Below are 26561 nucleotides of genomic sequence, written 5' to 3' on the forward strand. Positions count from 1 at the left end.
GGAGCAGCACCAGGCCCTTGAAGGTCTGTCTGAACGGGCCCAGGAACGATTCTTATTTGGGCACTTTGTAAAATGTCCTTCCATGGGGGCACCTGGCTGGCTCAGTCGGAAGAGCATGCAACTCTTGATCTTGGGGTTGTGGTTTCGAGCCCCACGTTGGGTGTAGAGATTACTTAAAAATAAACTCTCAAAAAAAAAAAAGTTCTTCCATGGAGACCAAAAGCACAGATGAAGTACCACTGGGAATAGTGATTCTAGAAGGGACCTAAAAACAGAGCCTCCCGGTATGTTGCTCTCTGTTCTGCCTTGAGCCAAAAGCAAAGTGCAAAAGGTCAACAGGTATTTGTTGGGGGTGGTTGTGCATGAGGCCCTGCTCTGGGGGCTTGTGTTCCAGAGAGGGGAGATCATTCCAGGCATTGCTATGGAGAAAGGTCACATGAATACTGTGAAGTGAGTGACTAGCACTCTAGCTAGGGCAGTCAGGGACGGCCTCACTCAGAAGATTCAGATGGAGGTGAGCCTAAATGTTAAGAAGCCTCAGGGTGTTCAGGAATGGATGTGTGAGGCAGGCCTGGCTCACAGCCCATCCCAGCCCTGGGTTCGCTGGGGGTCAGCCTGGCTGCTCCAGCCCCAGGGCCTCAGGGCAGGGTGCAGAGGGGGCCAGCTGTGGGAGGGACCCCTTACCCTATGACAGAGAGCAATTCTCAATGACTTGAGTGGATTTAAGCACCAGGAGACCCTCACCCACAGGCCAGAGGGTAATCTCCAGCCCTGGGGCCAGGGCCAGGGGACCCCTCCATCTTCCTCAGTCTCCTGCCTGCGTTGATCATTACCCAGGAGGAGGCTGTGAGGCCACCAGGGATACTGTCTGGAGGCAGGAACATCTCATGCCTTCCTATCTCATTTCAGATGAGGAGCAGGCCTCTTGCCAGGTCCCCCCCCAACCCTACACAATGTGACCCCGGCCCTCCTCTTGCTTCCTCGTCCAGTCACATCAGTGACCTTTGGAACATACAGCGTCCTTTCCTGCCTCTGGGAGTTCACCCATGCTGTTCCCTCTTTGGGAAACACTCTTCCCTACTTTTTACAAGGCTGGCTCCTTCTCACCCTTGGGGATCAGCTTACAAGGGCCCCTTCTCAAAATGGCCTCTCTCAGCCCTCAGCAGGTGGACTCAGCCCTGCCCGGCTCCTTCTTCCCACCCCGGTGGTGTGCTGTCTTCATAAATCGCATTCATACATTTATTCGTTTGCATCCTTGGTACCATGTCTCTTCCTAGACAGGACATGAGCCTTATAAACTCAACGTGTGTATCTGTCTGGTTCACTGCTGGGTTCCAGCCTAGACCATCTGAGGAGTCAGTAAGTATTTGTCAAAGGTTTGACTGAATGAACGAATGACGTGGTCAAAGCTGCAGAAGAGGATCTTCCCATGGCCCAGGAGACGGGCATGCAGGGAACCGAAAAGACATCTCAAAGACAGTGTGGCGTGGCAGAAAGAATAAGAGGGTAATGACGCCAGAACTCCTGAGTTCTCACCAGCTGTGTGATGTCGGGCAAGTTTCTTAACCTCTCTGTGCCTGAGTTTCCACATCTGTCCAATGGATGGCACTGACGTCTTAAGGATGTATGCATCTTAAAGCATTACATGGATTCAAGGCCAGGTAGTCCCAGGCCTGGCCCCCAAGGGTCGGGGGACAGTAGGCAACAGGGTGGGAATCAGGATTCAGATGGAATCAGTAGGACTCAGGGGCTACTCTGCTCTTACCCACCTCTTCAGATTCTCTGAGGTGAGGAAGGCTTTCGAGGAGATGAGCTTTTTGAATTCTCAGCCTTTCACAAAAATAGCCTCAGCGACAGAACCCCTGGTTTCAAGCAGACAATTTCTTTGTTACTCAGCTGCTGGTGGGTGGGTGGGTGGTGCCACGGGCCTGCTCATTTCCTGAATGAACAGCTGTGCCCTCTCCTCGTTGTAGAGAATAATCATAACACTACTTCAAACCTCAGCCCAGCCTCCTTCATTCACAGCTCTCGGGCTGCCTGGCAGCCTCCACACATGTCCACCAGCCGGCGGGTGGGGCCTCCAAGAAAGGCCGGACACGAAGTGAGGGTCAGGCCCGTGGCCCTTGCCTTGGCCTTGTCCACGGCAGACCAGGCCTTGGCCTCTCACACGTAGCCTGGATATCCTCCCCCTCCATTCCCTCCCCCCGCTCCGGCCACACCAGCCTCCTTCCTATTCCTCAGGCACTCCGAAGCTCTCACCCATCCGGGGACCTTCCGACCAACCATCCCCTCTTCCCACAGTGTCTTCTCTCTGGATTCTGGCAAGTCTGGCTCCTTCTTGTCACTTGGGGCTCAGCTCAAACATCATCAGCTCAGAAAAGTCCTCCCTGGCTACTCCCCGCTGGTGGCCCATTGGCTTGTAGTCCATAGCTTGGCCACCAACAGCCCACGGCCAAAGCTCTGCCAACTCAGGACCCATGGGGAGAAGAGCTGGCCTTGGCATCGACGTTCCAACCCAATTCCTGACTCTGGTTCTGATGGGCCGCCAGGGGTCCTGTGGCTCAGAAGAGAGGAGAGGGCGTTCCCCAGATGAAAGCATGGGGGCTGTTTTCCCGCAGAAGGGACAGTGGGTGGTGGGCACGGGAGATCACAGCCATGACCCCAGCCCCAGCCCTTCTCCTGGAGCGTGAGAACCATGGGTCCAGGCCCCTGTTCCGTCACTCTGTCACTTCCGAGCTGGGTGACTCCGTGAGGTCCCCCATCTCTCCCAGCCCATTTTCTCATCCAGGTAAACCTCACAGAGTTGTTATAAGCAGCAGGTGAGCTGAAGCCCGTGCGGGCACTTTGAAAACTATGATTATCTTTGGAAGAGAGGAAGACAAAAGAAAGAAGAGAAGGGTTTAAGCGAGTTGAGGTTCCTCTGGGCGGGGTCCTCAGTCTAGCAGGTAGAATAGAATCTGAACTCCAGGCCTCAGGTGACAATGGGCAACAAGGTTCCCCATCTCTTGTGTAGGATCAGAAACCTAGACTGTCTGAGCCTGATTGTTCTGGGAGATTCTGGAAGGGCAGGGATATGTGGTGGCATTGGAGGGCCCTGGGTTCAAATATCCTTCTAACCAGACAATGAACACGGGCAATTCCCTCCTCCTACCTGAGCCTTACATCCTCGCCAGCAAAATAGGGGTGATGATAATAAATTGCTAGATCGTTGTGGGCCTTGAATGGTGGCAAAGCCTACTGCCCCACGGCCCGGGAGTCCTCAGAGTATCTTACTAGCTGTTGTTATTAATTGCATTTTTCTCCATCATTTCCCTTTTGACTCCCTCCTCCTTTTAATTTTAATAAGACTTCTGTTGAAAATGCCAGCCTGCGTCAGGAGTGCTAAGGATTATAGGCGGGAAAGCCTTCCTTCTTTCCAAGCTGAGGCCGAGGAGAAAGGATGGGGAGGAAGAGATACCCCTTTGTGGCGGCCTCTCTAGCGGGGCCTGAGGCTTAGCTACGGACTGTTCTGGAAATACCGACAGCGGCTCAGAAAGGGCCTTCTTACCTCCTTTACAGAGAGGCTGTGAAGGATCAGAGTCAGTAAAAGATTTCCCAAGTGCGCACAGCCTGGGAGTGATGGAGCGGAGATTCACACCCAGGGCCTCTCTGATGTGGAAACCAGGGCACTGGGAAGGGGGCGGGGGCTGTCCGGCCTGGAGCATGTGCGTGTGTGGGGGGTGAGCGTGTGTGTGTGTAGGGGGGTATGTGTTGGGGGTGTGGGTGTGTAGCAAACTTATAACTCCCTACGGGGCTTCTCAATTCGATTCAATTCAATTCAATAGAAATATCTTCTACTGTGGGCCAGAGAAGGAGATGAGCGCCTGTGATTGCCCACGTTCATGTACTCACAAGGATCTCCGCCGAGCGAGGGATAGACCTGAGCACAGTGTTGGTGCTAATGGAAGCTGGGGGACACTCTGAGGATCCAGAGGGTAGAGGAAGGTCTGAGAGTCCCTGGAAACTGGGCTCTCCCCGCCCTTGTCTGGAGCCCCCTCAGAGAGGGCTCCTCTCTGCTGAGACCTCTGTTCTCCCAGACTTACCCCCCTCTACCCCGTGGCCCCCAGTACACGCGCGTACACACACACACACACACACGCACACGCACTCCCACTCACTAGCTCTCTAATTGCCAGGAATGCAGGCTGTCCCAGCTTCTCTCCCCCTGCATTCCTCAGCGGCTACTCCCACCTGGCAGGGCAAATTATACCCTGGCCTGGCAATAAAAGCCACTTTCCAAAAAAAGAAGCTTTAGGGCCCGGAGAGACGCAGCTAACTCTCTCACCCAGCCTGTGCCTGACTCCGGAGGCGGTGTCTGGCCCAGAGGCAACAGGGCCCCGTGTCCCTTTAAGCAGGGAGTACAAATTCTCATCGCAGTCCCTCCCTCCTGCTCTTCCTGACGTCAGGAGGAGGGCGTGTGTGAGTGAGTGAGTGAGGGGCTCGAGGTGCCGCATGCTCACACACACACACACACACACACACACACACACACACACACGAGTCATACCCACAACACATCCTTCAGACCATCCCCTGCTGGCCAGCTCCAAGCCGGAGAGAGGCGGAGTGCTGAAGGCGGCCGCAGGAGCCAGTGCCTGGACCTCGGCAGCCAGGGAGAGGTAAGGGTCAGGACGGGGCGGCGAGGGCACAGCAGCTTGGCAGGGGCAAAGCAGGGAGGTAGGATGCCGCGGGACTGGGAAGGTGGCTCCCTCCCCTGGAGCTGGCCCAGCCCCGTTCAGTTTACAGAGGGGGGTGTAGGAGGGGATGTGGATGAGCCCACCCTGTCCTCCCTCCTCCCCCTCCCGCCCTCCCTCCGTCCCTCCTCCTGGCCCCCAAGGGAAGCTGAGGCCGTGTGGCTCCCTGTGAGAGCGCGCGCGCGTGCGTGTGTGTGTGTGTGTGTGTGTGTGTGTGTGTCTGGGACTTGTGTCTGGCTCAAGAGGCAGAGAATAGCAGACACCTGCCAAGCCCCAGCCTCCTGTCTGGGAACCAGGGGAAGAGAAATGACTGGGGAATGAATAATCGTGCTCCTACCCGATGCCAAAAGGAGAATGCAGCAGGGAGCATGTGGGTCTGTCCCCCTGGAATTTGGGGCTGGGGCTGGGGCTGGGGAGGGACCATCTAGGGCAGGCAGATAGTTGGACCTGGAGCAGCTGTCTTGTCCTGACTCTATTTCGTCCCCAACGCGATGGGGATAATTGTGTTAATTGGCTTGGAGTGGTGGCTCCATGTAATTATCTTCGCCTCAGAGCCACCCCTACCCAGAGCTCTTGCCTCTCCTGAGGCCACTCCTCTCCCCTGCTTGCTGGTCTCGCTCTGACCTCCCCCCTTGCCAGGGTGCAGCCCCGGGGGCAGGGGGCGGGCTAGGCTGCTGGCCCCCAGCTGCGGGATGCAGGGATGCAGGGACTCAGGGCAGCCTGGGCTAGCCCCAAGTCCTTGAGGGGCCTTCCCCGGGCACAAGGAGTCCAGGCAGAGATAAGGGGTGATGCTGGCCCCCGAAAGGGAGACAGCAGGTTCCTGCCAAGCTGCCAGCCTGCAGCCTCTTCCCAGGGAGAGGGGAGGGACTCTGAGTGAGAACAATAATAAATACAGAGTGTGAACTGCTGCATCCGCTGGGGCTGGGGGAGGGGAGGAGGAAGTGCGCCTGGGTGGAGGGTGGGCAACCTCTCTGAGGGTCTGGCACCATGCCCACCTGGAAGTGCTCCAGAAGAGGCCTCTCGATGGGGAGGGGCAGTCTCCGGCCCCCTGGAGGATGGGGAGCCAGTTTTTGTCCCCAAAACTGACTCCATTCCAGAGGCCTCTGGGCCCTCCAAATTCTGGATATTTCCTTCACCCAGACTCCCTCCGCCTACCCTCACCATTTCCTTGAAGTCCTTTCTAACATCTATTTCCCATATCTGTCCCTCCCCCTGGGTCTGTCTGCCCTCCACTCCAAGAAAAAGGTCTAAGCAGGAACTGGCCGCACAGGGGCCTGGGAAAGGCCGAGGGACAGTATGGGCCACGGAGTCCCCTCTCAGGCCTGGCAATGTTCACAGATGCCCGCTGGCCATGGAGGGGGTCTCGAGGGAGGAATAGGGGGTCCTACACAGCTAGCCTGTGGGGAGGGGACACTCACAGGCTGGTTGTTCTGGAAGCAGGTCCCCAAGATTGGCACCAGCAGAGGGCGCTCCGGGCTTGGCTGAGCTGCTCACGTCTACTGGTCACAACCAGCACAACCAGGTCCGGGGGCTTGGGGCAGTTGGGACCTGTGTCCACGCAGAGCAGCAAGGTAGGGAGCAGAAAGTAGTGGGGGGCTTCTCCCCTGCTCCAAAGCCGGTGGAATGATGGTCACTGGGGTGGCGGCTGGCACGCTGGAAAGCTCTGGGCTTTGGGGTCACACTGATTTGAGTTCAGCTACTCTAAGTGTGACTTTGACCAACCCTTTCCTCTCTCTGGGGGGACTCAGAGTGGGAAGTGACTTGCTCAGGGTCACACAGCCTGGCAGAGATGGGATGTGAGCCTAGCCCTTGAGGAACCCATCCTGGCACCTTCACCCTCACTGATGCCAAGGAAGCCCAAAGGCCTTGTCATATGCCCCAGGGCAGTGGGAGCATGGGACAAGGAGAGTGAAAAGGTCTCCATGAAGCTCAAATATTGGCTGGGGCAGCCCCTCACCCCCATGCACACGCGTGTGCACACACACGCGCACGCTGCCGGAGGGGGAAGAACCAGGTTTAATTAGGTCACCTCCAGCTGCTGGAGCAGCTCTTGCACTGATGTATTTTAAGGACTGTCTGGGTGGCTGGGGGAGGGGAGGGACTGGGGAAGTGCCAGCTTCTGGCTGGTGGTCCTGAGGCTGTTTCCTCAGGCTCCCAAGGCCACCCACCGTAGATAAGACCCCAATGTTCAGAAAGCCCTCCCAGCACCATCCTGCGCCCCATGGCCTTCCGCTTTTTAAGTCACCATATCCTCTCCTCCCCCGGCTGTGCCTCCACACTGGGGGTTCGGGGCTGGGACATTTTTATTGGGGGAGTTGTTTTTAGGCTTGCCAGAGTTGGCAAGTGATTCACCCAAGGTCATAGTCTGAGTCAGCACAAAGCCAGAAATAGAACCCCAAGCCCTGACTCCCCAGTTCTTCCACGCCCCTGTTCTTCCTTCTCCAGGGGAGGGCAGGAGATGTCAGGGAGCTTTCCTCCCGCCTCCCAGAGGCCTTTCTGTAACCTACCGCCCCCCCAACATCTCAGGTGCAGAAAGCACCGCTCCTGACCAGCTGTGTGAACCCAGGAAGCCTCTTTCCCTCTCTGGGCCTCAGTTTACTCTTCTGAAGAATGGGGATAATAACGATCATTGTCACGTAGGGGTGTTGTGGGGACCGCCTAAGGAAATGGGGCCAGGGACTTGGCAGAACACTGGCACATGGCTAACAATCAATACACAATAGCTGTGTCTCTTGTCACTCTATGCTGTGCTGTGCTCTGGTCAGTCTGGTCCTCCCACTGGAGGGTGGGGCTGTCTCCTCTCGGGCCTGTTGTCCCAATGCCTGGCATTCAGCTTCCTTTCAGTTATGTGTGTGCTTTTGACAACCTCAGAGGACAGTCGGACTGACCTTCAGTAGGCGTCTGGACCAGTGATGGTTCGAGGAGTGAGGCCCAGAGAGGGTTGAGGGCTTGCCCCAGATCACACAGCACTGGGGGCGTTGAGCCAGCTTGCTTTCCCTACTCTGCCCCGAACAAGATGGATTCGCATGGTCAAGAGAGGACTCTGACAGCCATTTCCTGCCCCATTCTTTTTGGGGTACCTGAGAATTGGAGGAGGCCCAGCACCAGGATGATGGTCACCTGCTGACAGGGCTGAGTCACGCTGTATCACGGCCTCACCTCAGGTTACCTCTGAACAGTCCTGATGTTCTGGTTTTACCTCCCCTGGTCCTTCAGTCCACAGAATTGCCAGGGTTTGGCCCTCACGCAGGGAAATGAAGACAAACTTGGCCGGGAGGGTCAGAGCCAGACCGCGTGGGCAGGGAGATGCGCCCTCACAGGTGGACCGTCCATACAGCGGCTCCTCAGCCCCTCCCACACGCGGGACAGGTGCTAACTATTAGCCCTATCTGACACATAAGGAAACTGAGGCTCAGAAAGGGAGGGTCACTGTCGAGTCAGGGTTCCAGCCCAAGCCAGAAATGGTCCCGGCCTGTCCTTGAACCCCCGGCGGCCAGTTCTGAAGGGCATCGTTCTGGGCAACAGGTGCTCCCCGACAGTCGGACCGAGTCCCTTGGGGGCTGGGCTTTACTCTGATTCGAAACAAACGTCCTACACACTCATCTGTTTCTCTGCTTTTGGAGGAGTTTATTTTCCCCTTTAGTCTCTCAGGGAAAGTTCTTTTGGTAAAAACTCCAGCCGTGTTTTGGCTGAACCAGGAGCAGAATTTATCCTCACGAGAAGAGCACCCACCATTTGCCTTCAGATGGATCTGGGCTCTTGTCACTCACCTGCTGTGTGACCTTGGGTGAGTCACTTCACCTCCCTGAGCCTCAGTTTCCTTATCTGTAAAATAGAAACCAGGGGAATTCCAAACTTTCAGGGCAACTGGGAGATTTCAAAATGGAGAGTAGCCTCTGTAAAGACTTTTGCGCCGGGTACAGCATTCAGACAATAAAAGCCCATCTTTACTTGTCCCTTTCTGCAGCAACACTCTGGGAAGAAGGCCTGAACCAGAGGCTTGCCCTGCATCCCCTTGTTCTCTTCTCCCAGGGTTCTGGCAGGGCCCACAGAGGGGAAGACTGTCCAGGTTCGCACAGCAAGTCAGTGGCAATGCAGGGCCTGAACCCAGGGCTCCAGAGTCAGATTATCTTGGTTCTTGAGTCCTGGATCAGACATTAATTGCTGTGTGGCCTTGAGTGAATGACTTAGTCTCTCTGAGCCTCAGTGTCCTCATCTGCAAAATGTAGGCATAACAGCAGCTACTGAAGGGGGGGCTGCAGGAATTAAAAAGGGAGGGGGCTGGGCAGGGACCTAGTGGGTGGGCAAGTCCTTGGGGAAAGAGGAAAGAGGAGACTGGGGGTGGGCTTGGCTCGGGCCAGCTGGGGCTCTCCTTCCGCCCACTTCGTCTTCCCCCTCAGCCCAATTTAGCAGCCTGGTCCTGGAGGGCCGACCTCTCACCCAGCACCTGCTGTTCTTCCAGCATTCCGTCCCATTTCATCCTCCCAGGAGCTCTGGGGGATGCGCTCTTGCACTCCCCATTTTCCAGAAGAGGAGGGAGGTGGGGGAGATCCCAGAGCAGCGCTCTCTGCCCTGCGGAGGCTGCCTTGTCTGCGCCCCCAGCCCTAACTCCTGCTCTAAGGCTAACTGTGGGCTTCTCGAAGGAAGCTGGCGGGGTGGGTGGGGGTGAAGGAGCCCAGAGCAGCCAGTCCTGCGGGGCTGGAGGGCATGAAGGCCTATCACTGCCCTTATTCCATCCTCCTCCCTTCTGCTGCCTGGTCCGTTATGGGGAACTTATTTTGGGGAGGGGAAGGAAGGAGGCTGCTGCCCTCAACTCTAACCCTGGGTAATCAATCAATGCATCTGTCCGCCTTCCCCGCAAGAGGCCTTGGGTCGGGAGGCCGGGAGGCGAGGAGGCCAGGAGGCCAGAGCAGGGCCCGGCACAGCTGCGTCTCCCTGGTAACGGCTGTGGGCTGCCTCTGCCCCTCCTCCCCACGACCGCCCAGCACTGGCTGTCACCGCCAAGCACAATACCAGCTCTGGGAAAACTGTGCAGTGGGCAGGCCGGGACCGAAGGAAGCAGAGCCTCTGTCCACCTGCCACCCCTGCCCAGGTGGGGTGGGGACGCCCGGACACGCGCCGAGGGGCCTGACGTCTCTTGCTTTCCTGGCCCTGACATCTTGGGTAGCTTTGCTGCCTGTTTTCCTTTTTTTTTTTTTTTTAAAGATTTTATTTATTTATTTGAGAGAGAGAGAATGAGAGACAGAGAGCACGAGAGGGAGGAGGGTCAGAGGGAGAAGCAGACTCCCCGCCGAGCAGGGAGCCCGATGCGGGACTCGATCCCGGGACTCCAGGATCATGACCTGAGCCGAAGGCAGTCGCTCAACCAACTGAGCCACCCAGGCGCCCCTGTTTTCCTTTTTGGTAACAGCTTTATGGCAATATAGCTCACACACCATATGATTCAACTGTTTAAGGTGGACGAGTCGGGGGTTTTCAGAATACCCACAGAATTGTACGACAAGGCCACGGTCAACTTCAGGACCTTTTCATCACCCCGGAAAGAAACTCTGCACCCATTAGAATTTACTCCCCATCATCCCTTCCCCCCCAACTCCTGGCAGCCACGGATGTCCTTTTCGTCTCTGTGGACTTGTCCATTCTGGACATTTCACGGGAATAGCAACACGCAGTGTGCTCTTTTGTGACTGGCTGGCTTCTTCCACTCGGCGTAATGGTCTCCAGGCTCATCTGTGCCGTGGCGGTGTCAGGGCTCAGGACTGCATTCCTCTTTATGGCTGAGTCATATTCCACTCTGTGGCTAGACTGCGGTTTGTTGGTCCACTCCTCTGTTGATGGATATCTGGGTTGTTTCCACTTTGGGCCTATTGTGAATTACGCTGCTGTGAATGTTCAAGTCCAAGTTCTTGTGTGATCGCGTTTTCCTCTCTCTAAAAATGGGAATAAAAAGGCCAAACCCGGCCTTGACTCCTGGAGCAGGCTCAGAAAGAAAAACCTCACGTCAGCTTGGGGGGGCTGTGAGGAGCTGTGAAGGGCCGTGAGAGGCCATTCTCACTCCCCGGCAGCTCTCCTGGATGGAGAGGGATGTTGAGGCACAGGAGGCTGGGGAGGAGGAAGGCTGCCTCTCCACCCCCAGGGATGGCAGAGCTGGCTCATCAGCCTGACCCAGAAAAATCCCACTTGCTGTGTGACCTTGAATGGCGGCCAGGAGACCTGCCCCACTGTTGGATGGTGTGACTCCGAGGCTCTCCCAGCCCTTGCCACACTGTGTTTCGGGGCAAGTCTGCCCTGAAAATTCTAGGCTGGGACTGGGGCACAAGATGGAGGCCAGAAATAGGGTTGAGGCTCAGGGATTTACCTCTGGCACTAGCGTCTTTGGATGAGGGGGTGAGGTGGTGAAACACGGGGGTGAGGAGGTGGAGAACCCTGTCATCCTCACTCCTACGTGACTGTGGATTATGAGAGCTTCTTTATCTCCCCAGGCTTAGCCAAGCCTCACCGTAGCCTGTGAGGGATCGAGGCAGGGTTTATCAGCTCCGTTATACAGATGAGGAGACCGAGGCCAATGGAACTACTCCCCAAGGTTGGCAGCTGGTACAGGGCGGAGCTGGAGTGCTCCTGGTCCAGGTGTCCTGCCTGGCCCTACTGTGGCCCCAGGCTCCGTCCACAACCTGGCTTAGTACTCTGAGCTGTCCTCCGCAGGGTTCCACGGCAGTGTCTCTTAGGGCCCGAGACTTCCCAACCCTTGTGGGGAGAGGACTATGTTCTCTTCCTCAGTAGAGGAAAATACAGGATGAATTTTTTCAAGGTCATCCAGGCACTGAGCAGGTGATGAGGGAATTTCTATCCATGAGCATAGATGATAGCAATTCATTGGGTATCTCTGAGTTACCAGAAGCTATCACACACTCCATCAGTGACTCCTCAGCAACCTGGCATGGTAAGTATCCCCAACCCCATTTCAGAGCAGAGGAAAATAGGGCTAAGGCAAACTCACCAACGTTCCCAAGGGCTTACCACGCCCTGGCACGGAGAGGGTCATTGAATCCTGACAGCAACCTCTCCGTGAAGTGAGAGCCAGCACTATCCCCATTTTACAGAGCAGGAAACTGAGTCAAAGGTTAAGAGCGTTGACCAAGGCTGCACAGCCAGTTAGGTGCAGGAGGCAGGATTGAAACCCAGGTCACCTGGGTCCAGAGGCTGCACTCCCACCCGCCATGTTGGAACTGTTGAAGTCCCCAAGGTACAGCGACAAAGCTGAGATTCGAACCCGGGTGTGTGGTTGTGAAGCTGCTCACACTTGTGCCAAACTGTGTTCCAGACTGTCACTGGCCACTTGCCCCATCCCACCTCCCCGGCCCCTGGAGTTAGAGAATTGAGCTTCAAGCTGGAAGGACTTTGAGGTTAGTTTTAGCTTGGTCTGGTTCTAGTGAGAGCCCTCTTCCTATTTGGTAGACAGCTCCCATTTCGCTGTGTCCCCAGATGGCAGAGAGGAAGCAAGCTCTCTGGGTCTCTTCTTCCGAGGGCACTAATCCCACCATGGCCCCCTCCCACCTCACCTACACCTAATGACTTCCCAGAGGCCCCATCTCCAAATACCACCACCTTGGGGGGTTAAGACTTCCAGATATGAATTTTTGGGGGAACAGTTCAGTCCAGAGCAAGGATATAGGACTGTTTTGTCTTTCTGGGGAGGACCCCGAGTCAGGGTGGGGGGGCCGTGAGCGGCCTGAAGTCACTCTGTGAGGACTGGCGAGCAGGCCCAGCCCTCCAGACTTGGGCCTGGTGTCCAGAAGCCGCTCAACCTGGCCCACACTCAACTGTACCTCTTTCTTCGCATTCCAGACGGAGCCTGTGGCTGGCGCGGCTGCTGAGCAGGGCCAGGCCGGGCCCTGCCCGCAAGGACGCCCAAGCTCTTCGCCGGCCCCTGTGCCCGAGAGCCCACCAGGCTCTCTTGCTGGACCCGCCATGACTTCAGAGCCCACGTCGACCCCGGTAGTGCCCCCACTCCACTCCCCCAAGTCTCCTGTGTGGCCCACCTTCCCCTTCCACCGGGAGGGCAGCAGGGTCTGGGAGCGGGGCGGCGTCTCATCCCGGGACCTGCCCAGTCCTCTGCCCACCAAACGGACCAGGACGTATTCAGCGTGAGTACCTGCCCCTCGCCCAGGCTCCAGTGATTTTCCCCAGGACAGGGCTCCAGCCCTGTCCCTGTCCTTGTCTAACCCCTATTGTCCTCACTCAAGGACAGAGGAGCTGTGTAGGGACCTTCCAGTAACTTCTGGGTTCATTCATTCATTCTTCACTCCACTAAGATTTATTGAGCACCTGACCAGGGGACCCAGTGATGAATAAGACAGTCTCCGCCCATAAACTGCCTACAATCCAGGAGGAATTTGTCCACCATTCACCTCCACCCAGGGTTGGGGGAGAGGACACAGCATCAGGCGTCAGGGAGGATGAGGTCCTAGTGGGTGTGGAAGATGTGGTAGATGAAGAAGGAAGTTGGGTGTTCCAGGTACATGGGTCAGCCTGGACCAAAACGGAAGCAAGGGACTGACCTCTGGTGAGGGGTGGGCAGGCTAGACAGAGACCAGGCTTGGGCCTCTGGTGTAGGTCACTGGCTGGGGTCACATGGGGGGGACGATTTGGAGAAATCACAAGGGAGACTGACTTGCCTTGGCCAAAGGAGAGATTTTTGTTTTGGTTTTAAGTAAGCCCTTTGCCCAACATGGGGCTTGAACTCACAACCCCAAGATCAAGAGTCGCACGCTCCACCGACTGAGCCAGCCCGGTGTCCCGAAAGGAGAGGTTTTGGATGGCAAGCACTAATTGTCCCCTGTGTCCAACCCAAGGCCAGGCACAGAGCAGATGCTTAATAAATGATGAATGAGTGGATAAGAGACACATAAGTGAATAGGATACTGTGACCTCGAGAGGTAGTGAGCTCCCCATTTTGAGAGAGATTCGAGTTTAGGCTGAGCATTCTTCCCTCAGGAATCTTACAACAGGAGCCCATGTAAACCTGAATCATCTCAGGAGGAAAGGGTCCTGTGCACAGAGAGGGGCACTGGCTGGGAGTTAGGAGGCCCACTTGCTGGGCACCCTCGGGGATCCAGTTCCCCTCTCTGGGCCTCAGTCTCCTTATTGTCCAGTGGGACCACAAGAGAGCATTACTGTGTGCAGTTTCAGCGCTTGGACAGGCTCTGCAGGCAGGCAGGGCCCAGGGGGGCTGTGGGAGTCCAGGGAGGGGAGGCCCCAGGTCACAGCTCTTATCCCCCTACTCTAACCTCAGGACAGCCCGTGCCTCGGCTGGCCCCGTGTTCAAGGGCGTCTGTAAGCAGTTCTCACGCTCACAGGGCCATGGCTTCATCACCCCTGAGAATGGATCCGAGGACATCTTTGTGCACGTGTCTGAGTGAGTCCCTCCCGCCTCCCTATTCCTGGCTGGGCCCCTGCTGCGGGGTCCCTGCAGGGCCTCAAGAAATGCCTCTCCAGGCCTCTCCCCTGGCTGGCTGAAGTCTGGGTCCCTGGCATCTTTCTCCTCCTGTCGCAGGGGCTGCGGGTGCGTGGGGGGGGGGCATGAGGAGGAGAGCCAGGTGGGGGGGCTGGAGCCAGGTGGGGAGGGGACACCCAGGCCGTGGAAGCCCCGGGAACCACTGGCTGAGCCCTGGGATCCTGAATCACGGGAACTGAGAGGACTGGGCCAGCCCCTGGGTCTTTTGGCCTGGAGGGTAGGCAGACATGGGAGAGATGATCTAGGCCTGGCCCCCAACCCTGATGCCAGGCAAGACCTGGGGGGGGTGGGCACTGAGCTTCTCTAGGCCTCCGGACCTCCCTTGCCTTTCATGGCTCAATCCCCAAACAGCACAGCCAGGGAGGGACCTTTTCGGGTTCCCATTTTACAGATTTGAGCTGAAGCTCTGAGAAGGGAGGGGAGGCAGCCCTCAGGCCAGCCCGCAGTGGGTGTCTGGGAGTGGGGCCTGCTGCTGGGCTGACGCCCCTCTCCCGCCCACCAGCATCGAGGGGGAGTACGTGCCCGTGGAAGGCGACGAGGTGACCTACAAGATGTGCCCCATCCCACCCAAGAACCAGAAGTTCCAGGCTGTGGAGGTGGTGCTCACCCAGTTGGCCCCACATACTCCCCATGAGACGTGGTCCGGCCAGGTCGTGGGCTCCTAGGCTGGGGGGCTCACGTGTCAGCTGCTGGGCGGGTGGGGAGCCACACAGGGTGGATGGGCAGTGGCGGGCTCTAGGCCCCGCTGCACTGGCTGGCCGGGGCCCCCGGGCGGCCTCAGCGTGCACGTCTGTCTGTCTGTGCTTGTGGCCGTGAGCACGTAACTCCATCCACCCCGCGTGACCCGTGACTGTTGTGTGAGCTGGACCAAAGGTGAGGCCCCCAGGCCTGCCTTCTGGTTGTCCGCTCTCTCCTTCCCCTCCCTGCCACATCCGCACAGGACCCTCCCGCTCTCCTGTCCACTGAGCCCCTGAGGGCCTGCGTCGGGCCTGGGACTGGGAGGCAGGGGGCACCAGTGGGCCCCTCCCCGTGCAAGCGGGTTCCCCTTGCCTCTGCCCCAGGCCCAGCCCAGGGCCAGATTCTGCTTGTGCTACTTACACCTCCCACCCTGGGCTGGGGTCTCCCACGGTGGCCTGGACCCCTTCCCACAGAAGCCAGGCCAGCGAGAGCTCTGGGGGAGCCTCCCAGCCTCTGGCAGGGGAAGAGGGCAACCCTTGGAGTAGGACAGACCCCTCCTCACTGCCACGGGCCCAGCTTCCCTTCCTTCCATCTGCTCTCTCCTCTCAGCATCCCCGAGAGGCAGGCAAGAAGGAACTGAGGGCAGAAGGTGGTTTTGGGGTCTCGGTCCCTCCTCCTCCTGGGCCTGGCCATGGCTCTGTGAGCTCAAGGCTGTGTCCCCTCCCCTGGGCTGCGCTGAGCCACGCTGCCACCACTCTCCGAGACGCAGATCTGTGGAGGGGTGGGGGCACATCTCCCCCCGCTTGGATGGGGCCATCCCCTTCACCCTGACCCACAAAGTCCGCTGACGCTCTGCCCATGCCCAGGCGAGGCAGACGCACGTCCCCTCAGGCAGGGCCAGGCCTGGGCACCCACAGGATGGCCCTCAGCCCGAGACCACGAGCCCTGTAGCCCCTTGCTGGACCCTCTCCCCAAAGCACTACTGCTGGCCCCCACTAGGCCAGTGGCTGAGGTGTGTGGTCCCTATCTCATGCGTTGAGTCCCTTAAGGTGTGTGTGTGTGTGTATGTGTGTGTTTGTGTGCATTCACTCTCAGGTGGGGGGTTGGTCTGGCCTGGGAGGCCAGAAAGGAGAGGCTTTGCCTCAGTCCCCCCATCACCACCACACCCCTTCCTAGAAAACACATTTGATGCGACAAGAAATGGGGGTCGAGGGAAAGGCTGCCAGGGACAGTGAGCCTTGTGAGACGGGGTCTGTGAGTAAAACAGGGGCTCAAATGCCCAGGATGAGGGTTATCTGTTTAGAAGGATCCCCAGTACTGCAGGTACCCCGAGGCCTGAGGGGTAGAGATCAGCTGGGGTACGTGCACCCCACCCCCAGGCTCTACCAGGCTGGGAGGGGGTCAGAGCTGCTGAGAAACAGAATGGCCCAGCCTGACACCCCAGTCTGAGCTGGAGCTGCCCCGACAAGGCCTGAGGACTTGCCCCAGAGGAACAAGGACTCCCTGGCTTCCTTGGTGGAAGGTTTATTGGTGCAGGTTAACTCCTGGGAGCCCCCCAAGACTCCCTCATGTGAGCAGACCCCCCCCCCCCGTTTTTAGGCACTAGCCAGTAGACAGGATGTGGCATCAGCCCCAGGGCTGTCTGGGAGGCAGAGGGGCGGCAGTGCCCCTCCAAACCCATAGCCCCGCAGTGTCGAGTCAGAAATCCTCCCAAGACCCCCAGCCGCCTGGACTCCCCACCTCCGACCACCACCACCAACCCTCCATCCTTCCTAACACTGGCAATAAACCCTCAACTGTGACTCAGCCTGGCCCAGAGCCGCCTCTGTCTGTCTGGGTCCTGGGGGAGGCGCTTGGGGAGGGTACCCCCAACTTAACCCTTGTTTAGGGCTTCAGTGGCCCACTCTCCTCAAGTGGATCAAAGACTTCCTGTGTGACCAGGCAGGGGGTGAGGGGAGTCCCCGCCCACTCTGCCTCTAGGCTCCCTCACCTGCAAAGTGGTGGCTGTAATGTCATCTGTGATTGGGGCCAATTATCCATTCAGACAGAGCGGACACCATTCCTCGTTCCAGGAACTTTAATGTTTGTGAGAGAAAGTTCTGGCAAATACGCACCTTCCCTGGTGCTCTGCGCCCTGCCTGGGACAGGTAAGCAGAGCGGGCTCTATCTTGTACCAAGACTAGCACAGCCCTCCTCCCGGCGTAGACGGAAATCTGTTCTGTTTACAAGTACAAGCAGCAGCTGTAGCCAGGGCTGTCGGGGTGGAGGGCGGAGCCGGCCCCCCAGGAGCTGACCGGCTGGGGACGGTTGTCCACGCGGACCCTGGCCCCATCGAGGTGGGCCTTGCAGCAGGTAATAGGAGGTAGGCATCCTGAGCTGGAGGAGGAGGGGCCCTGGCATCCCACCCAACACCAGGGCCAGGGGCTCTCTTTAGGCCTGGGTGGAGCTCTCTAGAAGTCCCTAGGAGCGGGTGTGGGCCCTGGTCACGCCTCATGGGCTGTCTCTGGGAAAAAAATCTCACGGCATCGCTGTACTGTATCCTGTGGAGAGATCACGCTGTGGCCGACGGTCCGGGGGTCAGCGTAGATCTCGAAGTCATTCCCACCCTGCACACGAGGAAGGGCAGGAAGATGCACATACATGTGGTGCCTGGAGGCGGTTCCCTGCGCTAAGGCCCAGCACGTGCCCTGCCATGGGGTCCCCTCCCCACATTGGCCCCTGCAAAGCTGCCTCTCCTCCTGCCCCCTCAGAGCCACGCAGACCCCCACCTTCTCAGCCTTCACCAGATCTGCCCTGACTTGCTGTGTGACATGGGACAAGCGTCCAGCCAGTTCTCAGCCCTAGCCTTCCAATCTGTGTAATGGGGCTGAGGAAGACTGGCTGGTCTCTGGGAGTCTCCCCGGGCACAGTTCTGTCGCCCTGTGTCCTGGCCTTGACCTGGGGGTGATATGGGGTGGAAAACACCTGGGCTGAGCCACACTCACAGGGCTGGTCTCGTTCCCAAAGAAGTGAATGGTGTCGAAGCTGTCCTGGTCCAGGCTGTCCAGGCAGTAACGCTTGTCCCAGCCCTCAGGGAAGACGTCAAAGCTGATCATGCCGCCTGCAGGGGGTGGCAGACAAGGCGAGCACAGGGGTGGCCCATGGGATGAACTTGGGCAAGATCCTGCATTTATTCATTCATTCAACAACCTTGAGTGCCTACGCAGAGCCAGGCACAGGGTATGGGAGCCGCAGGCTCCTCACTGAGAGCTATGGTCCTGGGGGGGCGGGGGGCAGAACAGGCAGTGGGCAAGCCAGGCCACCTCAGAGCCGTGGGGCGGAGGGAGGGAAGCTGCCCCAGCCAACACCACCGGGGAGACCTCTCTGGGAGGGGACACTGAGCCAAGGCCTGAGCCAGAGCAGCAACTGCGGGAAGCAAGCATAGTCCCCAAGGCGGAGAAGGGCACAGAGTGTCCCAGCACCAGAGAAGGCAGGGCAGGGGCAAGGCCATGCAGGCCCTGGGGTCCGGCAGGGTCTGCTTTTCAGGGAGCATCCCTCTAGACACTAGGCGGTGGGAGGACGGCTGCGTTGGAGTCAGCCAGAGCCTGAGAAGAGGCTGCTGGTGGCAGAGGTGTGAGCCGTGGTCAGATTCCAGAAGGATTCTGGATGCAGGGCCCTGGGACTTGCTTGCTAGGAGACTGCCCTTGGGAAGGGGGTGAGGGAGAAACATTGAGGGAGATGCTTTGGTTTTTTGACCTGAACTACTGGGTGGGTGGCAGGGCATGGACTGGGTTTGGGTGGGGAGGACTACCGGGCAGGAAGGCTTTCTAAAGGCGCTGGGGAGGGCCGCGTGGCCTGGGGAGTGAGGCCCGGGGCTGGCTTCTGGGCCAGGCTCTCAGACCCTCCACGGGATGAGTGGATGCACGTACCTCGAGAGAACCTCAGCCCTTTGCCGGCAAACTCTGTTTTCAGGGCTTCCACAAACTTCTCCCGGATCTTCTCCTTCTGCAGGAGGGGAGGGAGCAGACTGAGGCTCAGAGGGCTGCCCTGTGCCAGGCCCTGTGCTGGGCACACAGCTGGTGGGAGCTCAGAGTCTTCCAGGTGGAGATCGTGACCCCCCATTTTACAGATGAGGAAACCGAGGCTCAGGGAATGGCTGTGTCCTGTTCAAGGTCATCCAGCCTCAGTGGCAGGATCCTGCCAATGGGGGTGTGGGTGAGGTATCTGAAGGAGGCCTTGGAGTGGAGGCACGAGGAGAAGTTGAGGGGATGGGCTTTCCCCAGCTCAACAAAGCAAACCAGACACCAGAAACGAGCATGAGGAGCCAAGAGCACGTGGAGACCTGTTACTACGTGGCACTGCGTGCTCGGAGGGAGGTCAGCAGGATGGCACAGCCAGCACCAACCACATGGTGCAGGGGGCTGGGGGCCTCAGCAGTGCCAGGAATGCCCTGCTGCACCCCAGCCCTCGGGCAGGATCTTCTAAGTCCGCAGCATATCTAGAGACTCGGACTAAGGACACATTCACTTATTAGGCCAAGGACCCCCGGCCTGGCCCTGCTGGGGCCACAGGCGGAACAGCCATGCAGGGCCTAGAGGGGCAGCATCTTGGCTCCTGTGCGGAGGGCCAGCACCACAGGGATGGAAGGTTCGCGCAGTGCAGGCTCGCTGTGCCCGAAGCAGCAGTGAGAGCCTGGCGGGACAGTCAGCTCACAGACGGTCTGGAAAGGAGCTTGGACACATCCTAGGGGACCAAGAGCCACTGAGGATTTTGAAGCATGGGAGTAGAGTGCCTAGGACTGCATTTTAGTCAGTCCACGTTGGGTAGGACTGGAACGGAGAGAGGCAGGCAGTGGCCAATGGTTTGGGGCCTGAAGTGGGCCAGGGAGGACATGAGCTATCAGGACAGATATGACCCAATCTGAGAGATAAAGGCAGGCCTCCTGGGTTCCAGGCCTGGCTGTGTGACCATGGGTGAGTCACCTGACTTCTCTGAGCCTATTTCCTGGGCGAGAAGATGGAGAGGTAATGAATGAACCCTACCTCCCTCCTTCTCCTAGAAAAGCAGAGGTGGGAGGTGGGCCCCCAGGGAGGCCGGAGTCCCCACCAGAGGCTACTTTGTGGGCCCAGGGTTAGAGTTAAGGGTGCCCCAGGCTCAGAATAAATGTTCCCACACGGCCCAGGATGGCTGTACCTCCTGTCTCTGGAGAACCAGGCTGACCACTGGACAGCCCCGTGTGTCAAGTCCAGCCTTAGCAAGCACCAGCACTGTGACCTTGAGCTAGTCAGTCTATGGCCTCAATGTCCTCTTCTAAGGAAGGGGACTACTGGCCCTTGGGATCTGAAGGACTAAAGCGGAATAAAATATTTATATGGGATCCTGGCTGGTGTAGGTCACACAGATCAGGAAGCTTGTGCCCTCCTCTCATACCAGAAGGGGGCGAACAAGAGCCAGAAAGACAAGAGAAGACCCTGGGAGCTGCGGGGTCAGCGTGTGCCAGACTTACATCTTGCGCAGTCACACAGCCCACGAGATGGGAACTATGCTCACCCCCACTTTACAGACGTGCAAACGGAGGCACACGATAGTAAAGCCACTTTTCCAGGCTGCTCGGCAAGCAAGAGATGGAGCTGGAATTGGAAACTGGGTGGCCTAAGTAGGGGCCACCTCTCAGTATGTGTGTGGGAGGGGTTCTCTGCCAATGGTCAGTCTCCACCACCCCAAAAGAAAAGCCTCCATGCCCGTGGGCAGTGCCTACCCTAAGCCTTGGGACATGGAGTGGGAATGGGAGTGGGGGTTGGTGAGCATCCCTCAGAGTCCCACCCACTCAGGGAAACATCACCAATTCCCTATGTGACCTTGGCAAGTCATTTCCCCTCTCTGAGCCTCAGTTTCCTCATTCATAAAATGGGGATGACACCACCACCTATTTCATTCGTTCAGAAAGTATTTCTCGAGCACTTGTTGTGTGTTGGGCACGTGCCACGCACAGGGGATCCAGCAGTGAACAGCCGCAGAAATCCTGGCCCTTAAGGAGCTTACAGCTTCAGTGCGGGAGACAGACAGTAACCAAGATTTGAAAAGTAGGTGACAAGAGTGTATTAGAGGGTGGTGATGGCTGCCTGGGGAGAAATAGGACAGGAGAGGAGCAGGAGGGGCAGGGGTGTCATGTTCAATGGAATGAGAAAGTGACACCTGAGCAGAGCTGGAGGGGAAGGGGGAGAGGATGAGCGAGGGAGTCTGAGGGAAGTGTGTTCCCTGAAGCTATCTTTATCTCCATCTGCTATCTCTAGAATCAGCAAGGAGGATGTGGTTGGAGCAGAGACAGCAAGGGGGAGAGAAGGCCAGAGACGGGCCAGTGGCAAGAGGCTTGGATGGATGGACTTACTCCATCCCTGAAAAAGCAGGGTGGGCGGTGGGGATGACAAGCAAAATGCAAGTCAAGGTTTAGTAGGGGCAGCATACCCAAAGGCAAGAGAAATGCTGGTATGTTCTAAGAACAGATGCACAGAGAGAAGGCTGAAGGGGTGGGTCTGAGCTGGGCAGACCCCTCAGGGCTCAGGGCACCAGCAGAGGGGCTGGGGCATTGCCCAGCTGGCAAGGGGAGCGATGGAAGAACTGTAAGCAGGGAGTGGAGGGGGCCGACATGCTTGAAAAGGGTCTCAGTGGCCCCGCTGGAGAACAGACTGGCAGGGGTTTTGGGGGGAGAGCACACAGGTGAACAGATTTGAGGCCTCTCTGGAGGCTGAATCAAGGGTCCACTGCTGGACCCTACATGGGCGGGAAGGTCGAAATGATGCCCTTGGCTTAGGTAAGTGGTGGCTGCTGATGCTGGTCACCAAGGGAAGGAAACCAGCCATGTAGGGAAGATACGGGAGTGCCTAGACCATGGCACATGGTGGGTGACCCAGAGGGTATTAGTTGAATCAGAACCATTCCCCCCCGCCCCCATCCATCTCGCTGATGAGAAAGCAAAGGCCCAGAGGGGCTGAGGGACCAAGGTCCTAGAGCCTAAGGTTGCACAGCTGGTGGCACCTTGTCCAGCTCGGAGAACTCGATTCGCTCCTCCAGGGTACAGCTCCGGCCGATGGGCGAGATGTTCAGCATGCCGTTCCGGAATTCGATGAAGGTTCCGCTGGTGGTAACGGGGGTAGGAGAGAGGGCAGGGAGCCAGAGAGAAGAACGGCCCTGAATTCAAATCTAGCCCCGTCTGGGACCACTGCCTCCCTGGCCTTCACACGGGACAAGAATCCACACACTGAGAAGTCGGGGCCCCAGCACCTGCCGGTTGCGTCCAGGAGACCTGCCCCTGTCCTCCCTCAGGCTTGGGATGGTGGTGGGGGGGCGGGGAGGCTGGATGCAAGGCTGGGAGGGCTCTCACCGCTTCTTGGGCAGTCTGAGCAGGGCCATGTAGCGGAGGCAGAAGTTGATCAAGTCCTGCAGTAGCTCCTCCCCCAGGTGGTTCTGGATGGTCTGGGCAAGGAACACGGGGCTCTGAAGGCGGGGGGCACAGGGCCCCCCCCCAGCCCAGGGCAGAGGGACCACAGGCTGTGCCACTGTGGAAAAGTGTTGCAGGCTGAGGCCCTGGGGGGCACTGACCTGCTTGGAGAGCAGCCGTCCATGCTTATACTGCACGGTCCCATTCTCGGCAAACACATAATCAAACTTCTCGATGACTTCAGGGGCCCATAGAAGCCAGGAAAAAAGAAAGAGTGTGAGACCAAGCACCCAGAGCCAAGTAGAGGGATAAAGCCAACACTCCTGGGTTTGGCATTCAAAGCCCATTTGTTCCATCCTGAACCTGCTTTTCTAGGCTCTTCACCTTCAGCTTTTTTTCCAAACAAGCCAGCAAGCCAGTCACACCCCTGGGCCTTTGCTTACATAGGTCCTTCTGCCTGGACCGCCCTCCCCTCACTTCCCCTCCCCCCTCCAAGATCCAGCTCCCTCCTCTGGAAGCCTCCCAGGACTCCCCAGCAGGGGGCGCCATTTCTACTTGTTCCCACAGCCCCAGGGTCCAGGGGCTTCCGCTTTGTTTTATAGCTTCCCTCACTGTTCTTCAAGGGTGGCTGCATGGGGGAGTTTTCAGATCTGGCTGCCACAGTAAGTGGCTGGAGGGGGCATGAGGAGGAGGCTCAGGGAGCACAGCCAGGAGGGAACCTGGACAATGAAAGAGCGGTGGAGATGCCGACGTGGACCCACAGGGAGATATTTCTAGACTTGTTGATGGAATGCACAAGGGGGTGAGGAAAAGGGAAAAGTCTGGTAAAGTTTCTGGTTTGCAAACTGGTGGGATCTGCCTCAATTGTGCTGAAACAGGGCACTCAGCTGAGAACAGATGCTCTGGGGCCCAAACAACTTCCCGGGTGACTTCAGAATCCTTCTCTGTTCAATGTGGTAACTGTGCCCACCCTAAAGCGTGGTTGTGAGGATGCACGAAAAGAAGTCAACACATGGTCATTTTCAATAATGGTAACCATTACTGACTGCGCACATTTTAAAGAGAGCACCTGAGACTCAGCAGAGAGAGCTGAGAATGTCAACTTCTCCAGGGCAAGATTCTGCCTGCTTTGTTCCCTGCCCTTCCTCCAAAGCTGACACGGTGCCTGGCACATGGCCGGCGCTCACTATGAATCAGTGAGGGAGAGATCTGGCTGTTCCCTCTGCCTCCTCTGCCCCACAGATGCGGGGCTGGGTCTTTGAAGGCACATGGGTCCAGGGACCTCCCCAACTCCCCCCACCCCCATCCAGACTGTGGAACTGGCTCTGGGTGCTCCTCCTACCTTCATCCCCCTCTCCCAGCTGCTCAGCAATCTTAGAGTAGTCGGAGCCACCGACCACACCGATCTGCACCCTACTCCGCAGCTTCTGCAGGAAGGCAGCCACCTCAGGATCAATTTTCTGCAGGGGGTGGGGGTGGGGAAAGCACAAGATTTCTGGCTGTCAGCATGTCTGGGACCTCACTCAACCCACACTCAGCACTCAGAATCCAGGAAGCCATGTTCCATCTGAATCTGAGGTAGCTCAAGGTTTAGAACCCAGACCTCAAAATGAGATGTAATGGATTCAAACTCTGGCTCAAGTCCCTCAGTTGCAGGCTGATCCTGGGCAATTGGCTTTGCTTTCTTTGCCTTAGTGATTGTCCCACTTATAAAATGGGGATCAAAGTAGCAACCAGCTGGAGGTGGTCAGTGCTAAGATTAAATGAGATAGGGGGACCAAAGTGCTTGGAAACGAACAAGCAATTAACTGGTGACTAATCACATGAAGATTCCCCAAGGAAATGAAAACTAATGAGTTACACTCCAGGTTTTCAGGCCCTCAGCTATTTAAAGCTGACAATTCCTATAGGGAATGACCATGTCAAATTCTGCCAGTGAGAGTGTAAACTGGTGCAGCCACGTTGTAGGGTAATTTGGCAAGAAAACTTAAAATGCATGCACCCCGTCACCCAGAATTTCCACTTCCCTTGCCTGGGTGTATGTGGAGGTTCACTGAGGTATGGTTTATCACAGTGAACACCTGCAAACAACTCCTAGGCTTGTCACCCGGAGAATAGTAAATACGTGCTCTGAAATACTACACTGTGGTCACCCAGAGTAAGGCAGGCCTGTGCTTCCAACAGGGGAAAGCCCCTAAGACATGCTGTTAACTGTCAAAAGCAAGTTGCTCAGCACAGAGTCTGCTTGAGACTCTCTCTCCCTCTCACTGCCCCCCCCAAAATAAATAAATCTTAAAAAAAAAAAAAGCAAGTTGCAGGAAGGCACACACAGTATGATACTACTCATTAAAAAAACCAAAACAAAACAGGAGCACCTGGGTGGCTCAGTCGGTTAAAGCAGCTGCCTTTGGCTCAGATCATGATCCCGGGGTCCTGGGATGGAACCCTGCTTCTCCCTCTTTCTCTCAAATAAATAAATAAAACCTTCAAAAAAAGAAAAGAAAAGAAAAGAAAAGCCTCACAAAAACCGCATAGTATTTGTTCTGAGCAAACAGATCTAGACGAAGGTCTGGAGGGAAGTCACATGACAGGCAACCACCCGTCATGTGGGGTTGGACCTGGGATCCTGATGTAGTCAGAAGGCACTTTAGCATCTGTTTTCATTCTTCACAAGAGAATGTGTTCATGAATATGTGTATAATTAAAAATTAACTTTTATTTATTTATTTGTTTTAGTAATCTCTGTACCACGTGGGGCTAGAACTTAGGAACCCCAGATCGAGTCACATGTTCTTCCGACTGAGTCAGCCAGGGGCCCCCGAAATTAACCTTTAAAAGCACTAAGGATAGGGCTTGGCACTAAAATTGGCGGACAGCAATAACACTTGTGCCGGCTGTTGGGTCAGTGGAGCAAAGGGTCAGAGGGAGGGGCTGGGGCTGTGCCTTAGACCTTGCCACCCTCCCTCCACTGTCATCTTTCTCCCATCCCTGGTGACCCTGGGAGCTGCTGGAGGCAGAGGAGCTTGATTCCTCCTTGTGCTCCCAGAGCCTACTTAATCCAGGGCTCTCAGATAGGGAAGGGGGGGTGCATTCAGGACCTAAGAGGGGAGGCTAAGACCTGTCTTCCCATCAGCCTCTGCTCTGCAACCCAGCCCTATGGCTCCCTGCTCTAGGGGATCCCAGTTGTTCCTTATGGCCCGACTGGAGGGTGGAATACCCTCAAGGCTGGCAAGAAAGAGGCCTGCTTATTTATGTACCCAGCTGGTGAGGATCGGTCTAGGGGCTCATCTAGGGTGAGATCCAAAGCTAGAAAAACGAGCGTGGAGCAGAATTTGGAGGATCAACACGGTGACAAGTCTTTAGAAGAGTTGTACTCCCACCCTCCCTGGGCCACAATACCTTCACAGTGACCGGACTAGGCCCGGGGACTCTCACTTCCAGGTGGGCAGGGCCCAAAACTCATCCAAAAAGGTACAGAAGCCCTACCTCCCTCCATAACTGAGGGTGGGAGGTAAAGTGGTTGAGGAGCTTGAGAAATTAGACCTAGGCCCAGGCCTGTAAAGGTCGGGTGGTACGGCTCCAAGACTCCCGGACTCTCACTAGATGGCGACTCTGGTGCCAGGGCGCGCGCCGAGCCCTGTCTAGAACCCTGGGCTCAGATGCCAGCTTCGGGCTACAGGTGCGTCCTAGGGGCGGGAGCCCGGGCTGGGGAGGCGGGGGCGTCCGGGGACCAGGCTTCGGCGAGAAGAAGCCTGAGTGGGGGTAGGGAAGCTAGGTCCCCGCTCGCAGCCTCCTCCCTCCAGAATCCCACCCGCCCCGACGCTCCCAGGCAGAAGGTGGGCGCCGACGCTCGGGGGCTGCGACACGGGGGACCGGGGCCCCATCACTCCCAGCGGGCGGCCCTGGGTGGGGTACCGCTGCATCCCACACTCGGTCCTGGGTCACCACTTTCGGCCTCTGAGCGTCCGCGTGACACTCCCGACGGAAGCTGCTGAACGTCGGGGCCTTACCTGGCGAGCCGGCGTGAGGGTCCCGTCCACATCAAACAGGCAGAGGACGCGCTCCTTCCTGCGGGCGCCCTCAGCGGAGACCGCCATACCTGCAGCTCCGCGCGCACCGCCGAGGCCAGGGATGCGGCCGCCAGAACCTCTTCGGAAAGAGGCTTGACCGGGCGGGGCCTGGGAGGGGCGGAGCCAGTCGGCCCGCCGACGGGTGCCGA

The 26561-nt window shown here is 57.4% G+C and overlaps 2 protein-coding genes and 1 long non-coding RNA gene across 7 annotated transcripts in view; 1 reads left to right on the forward strand and 2 right to left on the reverse strand.

The window, feature by feature from the left end:
- The window catches only part of LOC145721920 (uncharacterized), a 7707-nt gene extending 1528 nt beyond the window's left edge, over window positions 1-6179 (reverse strand). Inside the window, exon 1 of the long non-coding RNA XR_014145943.1 lies at window positions 6152-6179. This is a non-coding gene — a long non-coding RNA (uncharacterized LOC145721920). The remainder of the gene's footprint in view (window positions 1-6151) is intronic.
- On the forward strand, window positions 4299-16731 carry CSDC2 (cold shock domain containing C2). Of its 4 annotated transcripts, none has more exons than XM_081822537.1 (5): window positions 4299-4658; window positions 6174-6304; window positions 12579-12877; window positions 14026-14148; window positions 14750-16731. In XM_081822537.1, the coding sequence occupies exons 3-5, from the start codon at window positions 12702-12704 to the stop codon at window positions 14910-14912; spliced, it is 462 nt and encodes a 153-aa protein (XP_081678663.1). In that variant the 5' UTR covers window positions 4299-4658; window positions 6174-6304; window positions 12579-12701; the 3' UTR covers window positions 14913-16731. The 4 variants fall into 4 exon arrangements, with proteins under 4 accessions (XP_081678663.1, XP_030891510.1, XP_030891508.1 ...); XM_031035650.2 differs by lacking the exon at window positions 6174-6304 and adding an exon at window positions 12055-12136; XM_031035648.2 differs by lacking the exon at window positions 6174-6304 and having other exon boundaries at window positions 4300-4658.
- A 253-nt stretch (window positions 16732-16984) lies between these two features.
- Window positions 16985-26529, reverse strand: PMM1 (phosphomannomutase 1). 2 transcript variants are annotated; one of them, XM_081822535.1, is made up of 8 exons: window positions 26353-26529; window positions 23685-23802; window positions 22504-22580; window positions 22286-22377; window positions 21940-22039; window positions 18834-18909; window positions 17910-18088; window positions 16985-17531 (listed from the first exon to the last, which is right to left on the reverse strand). In XM_081822535.1, exons 1-8 carry the CDS (start codon window positions 26437-26439, stop codon window positions 17409-17411), a joined length of 852 nt encoding a protein of 283 aa, XP_081678661.1. In that variant the 5' UTR covers window positions 26440-26529; the 3' UTR covers window positions 16985-17408. The 2 variants fall into 2 exon arrangements, with proteins under 2 accessions (XP_081678661.1, XP_006740412.1); XM_006740349.3 differs by having other exon boundaries at window positions 17910-18025; window positions 26353-26523.
- Between the last annotated feature and the right edge of the window lie 32 nt (window positions 26530-26561).

Source organism: Leptonychotes weddellii, chromosome 5 (genome assembly GCF_054177405.1).
Source record: "Leptonychotes weddellii isolate Sample4059 chromosome 5, ASM5417740v2, whole genome shotgun sequence".
Taxonomy (NCBI): Eukaryota; Metazoa; Chordata; class Mammalia; order Carnivora; family Phocidae; genus Leptonychotes; species Leptonychotes weddellii.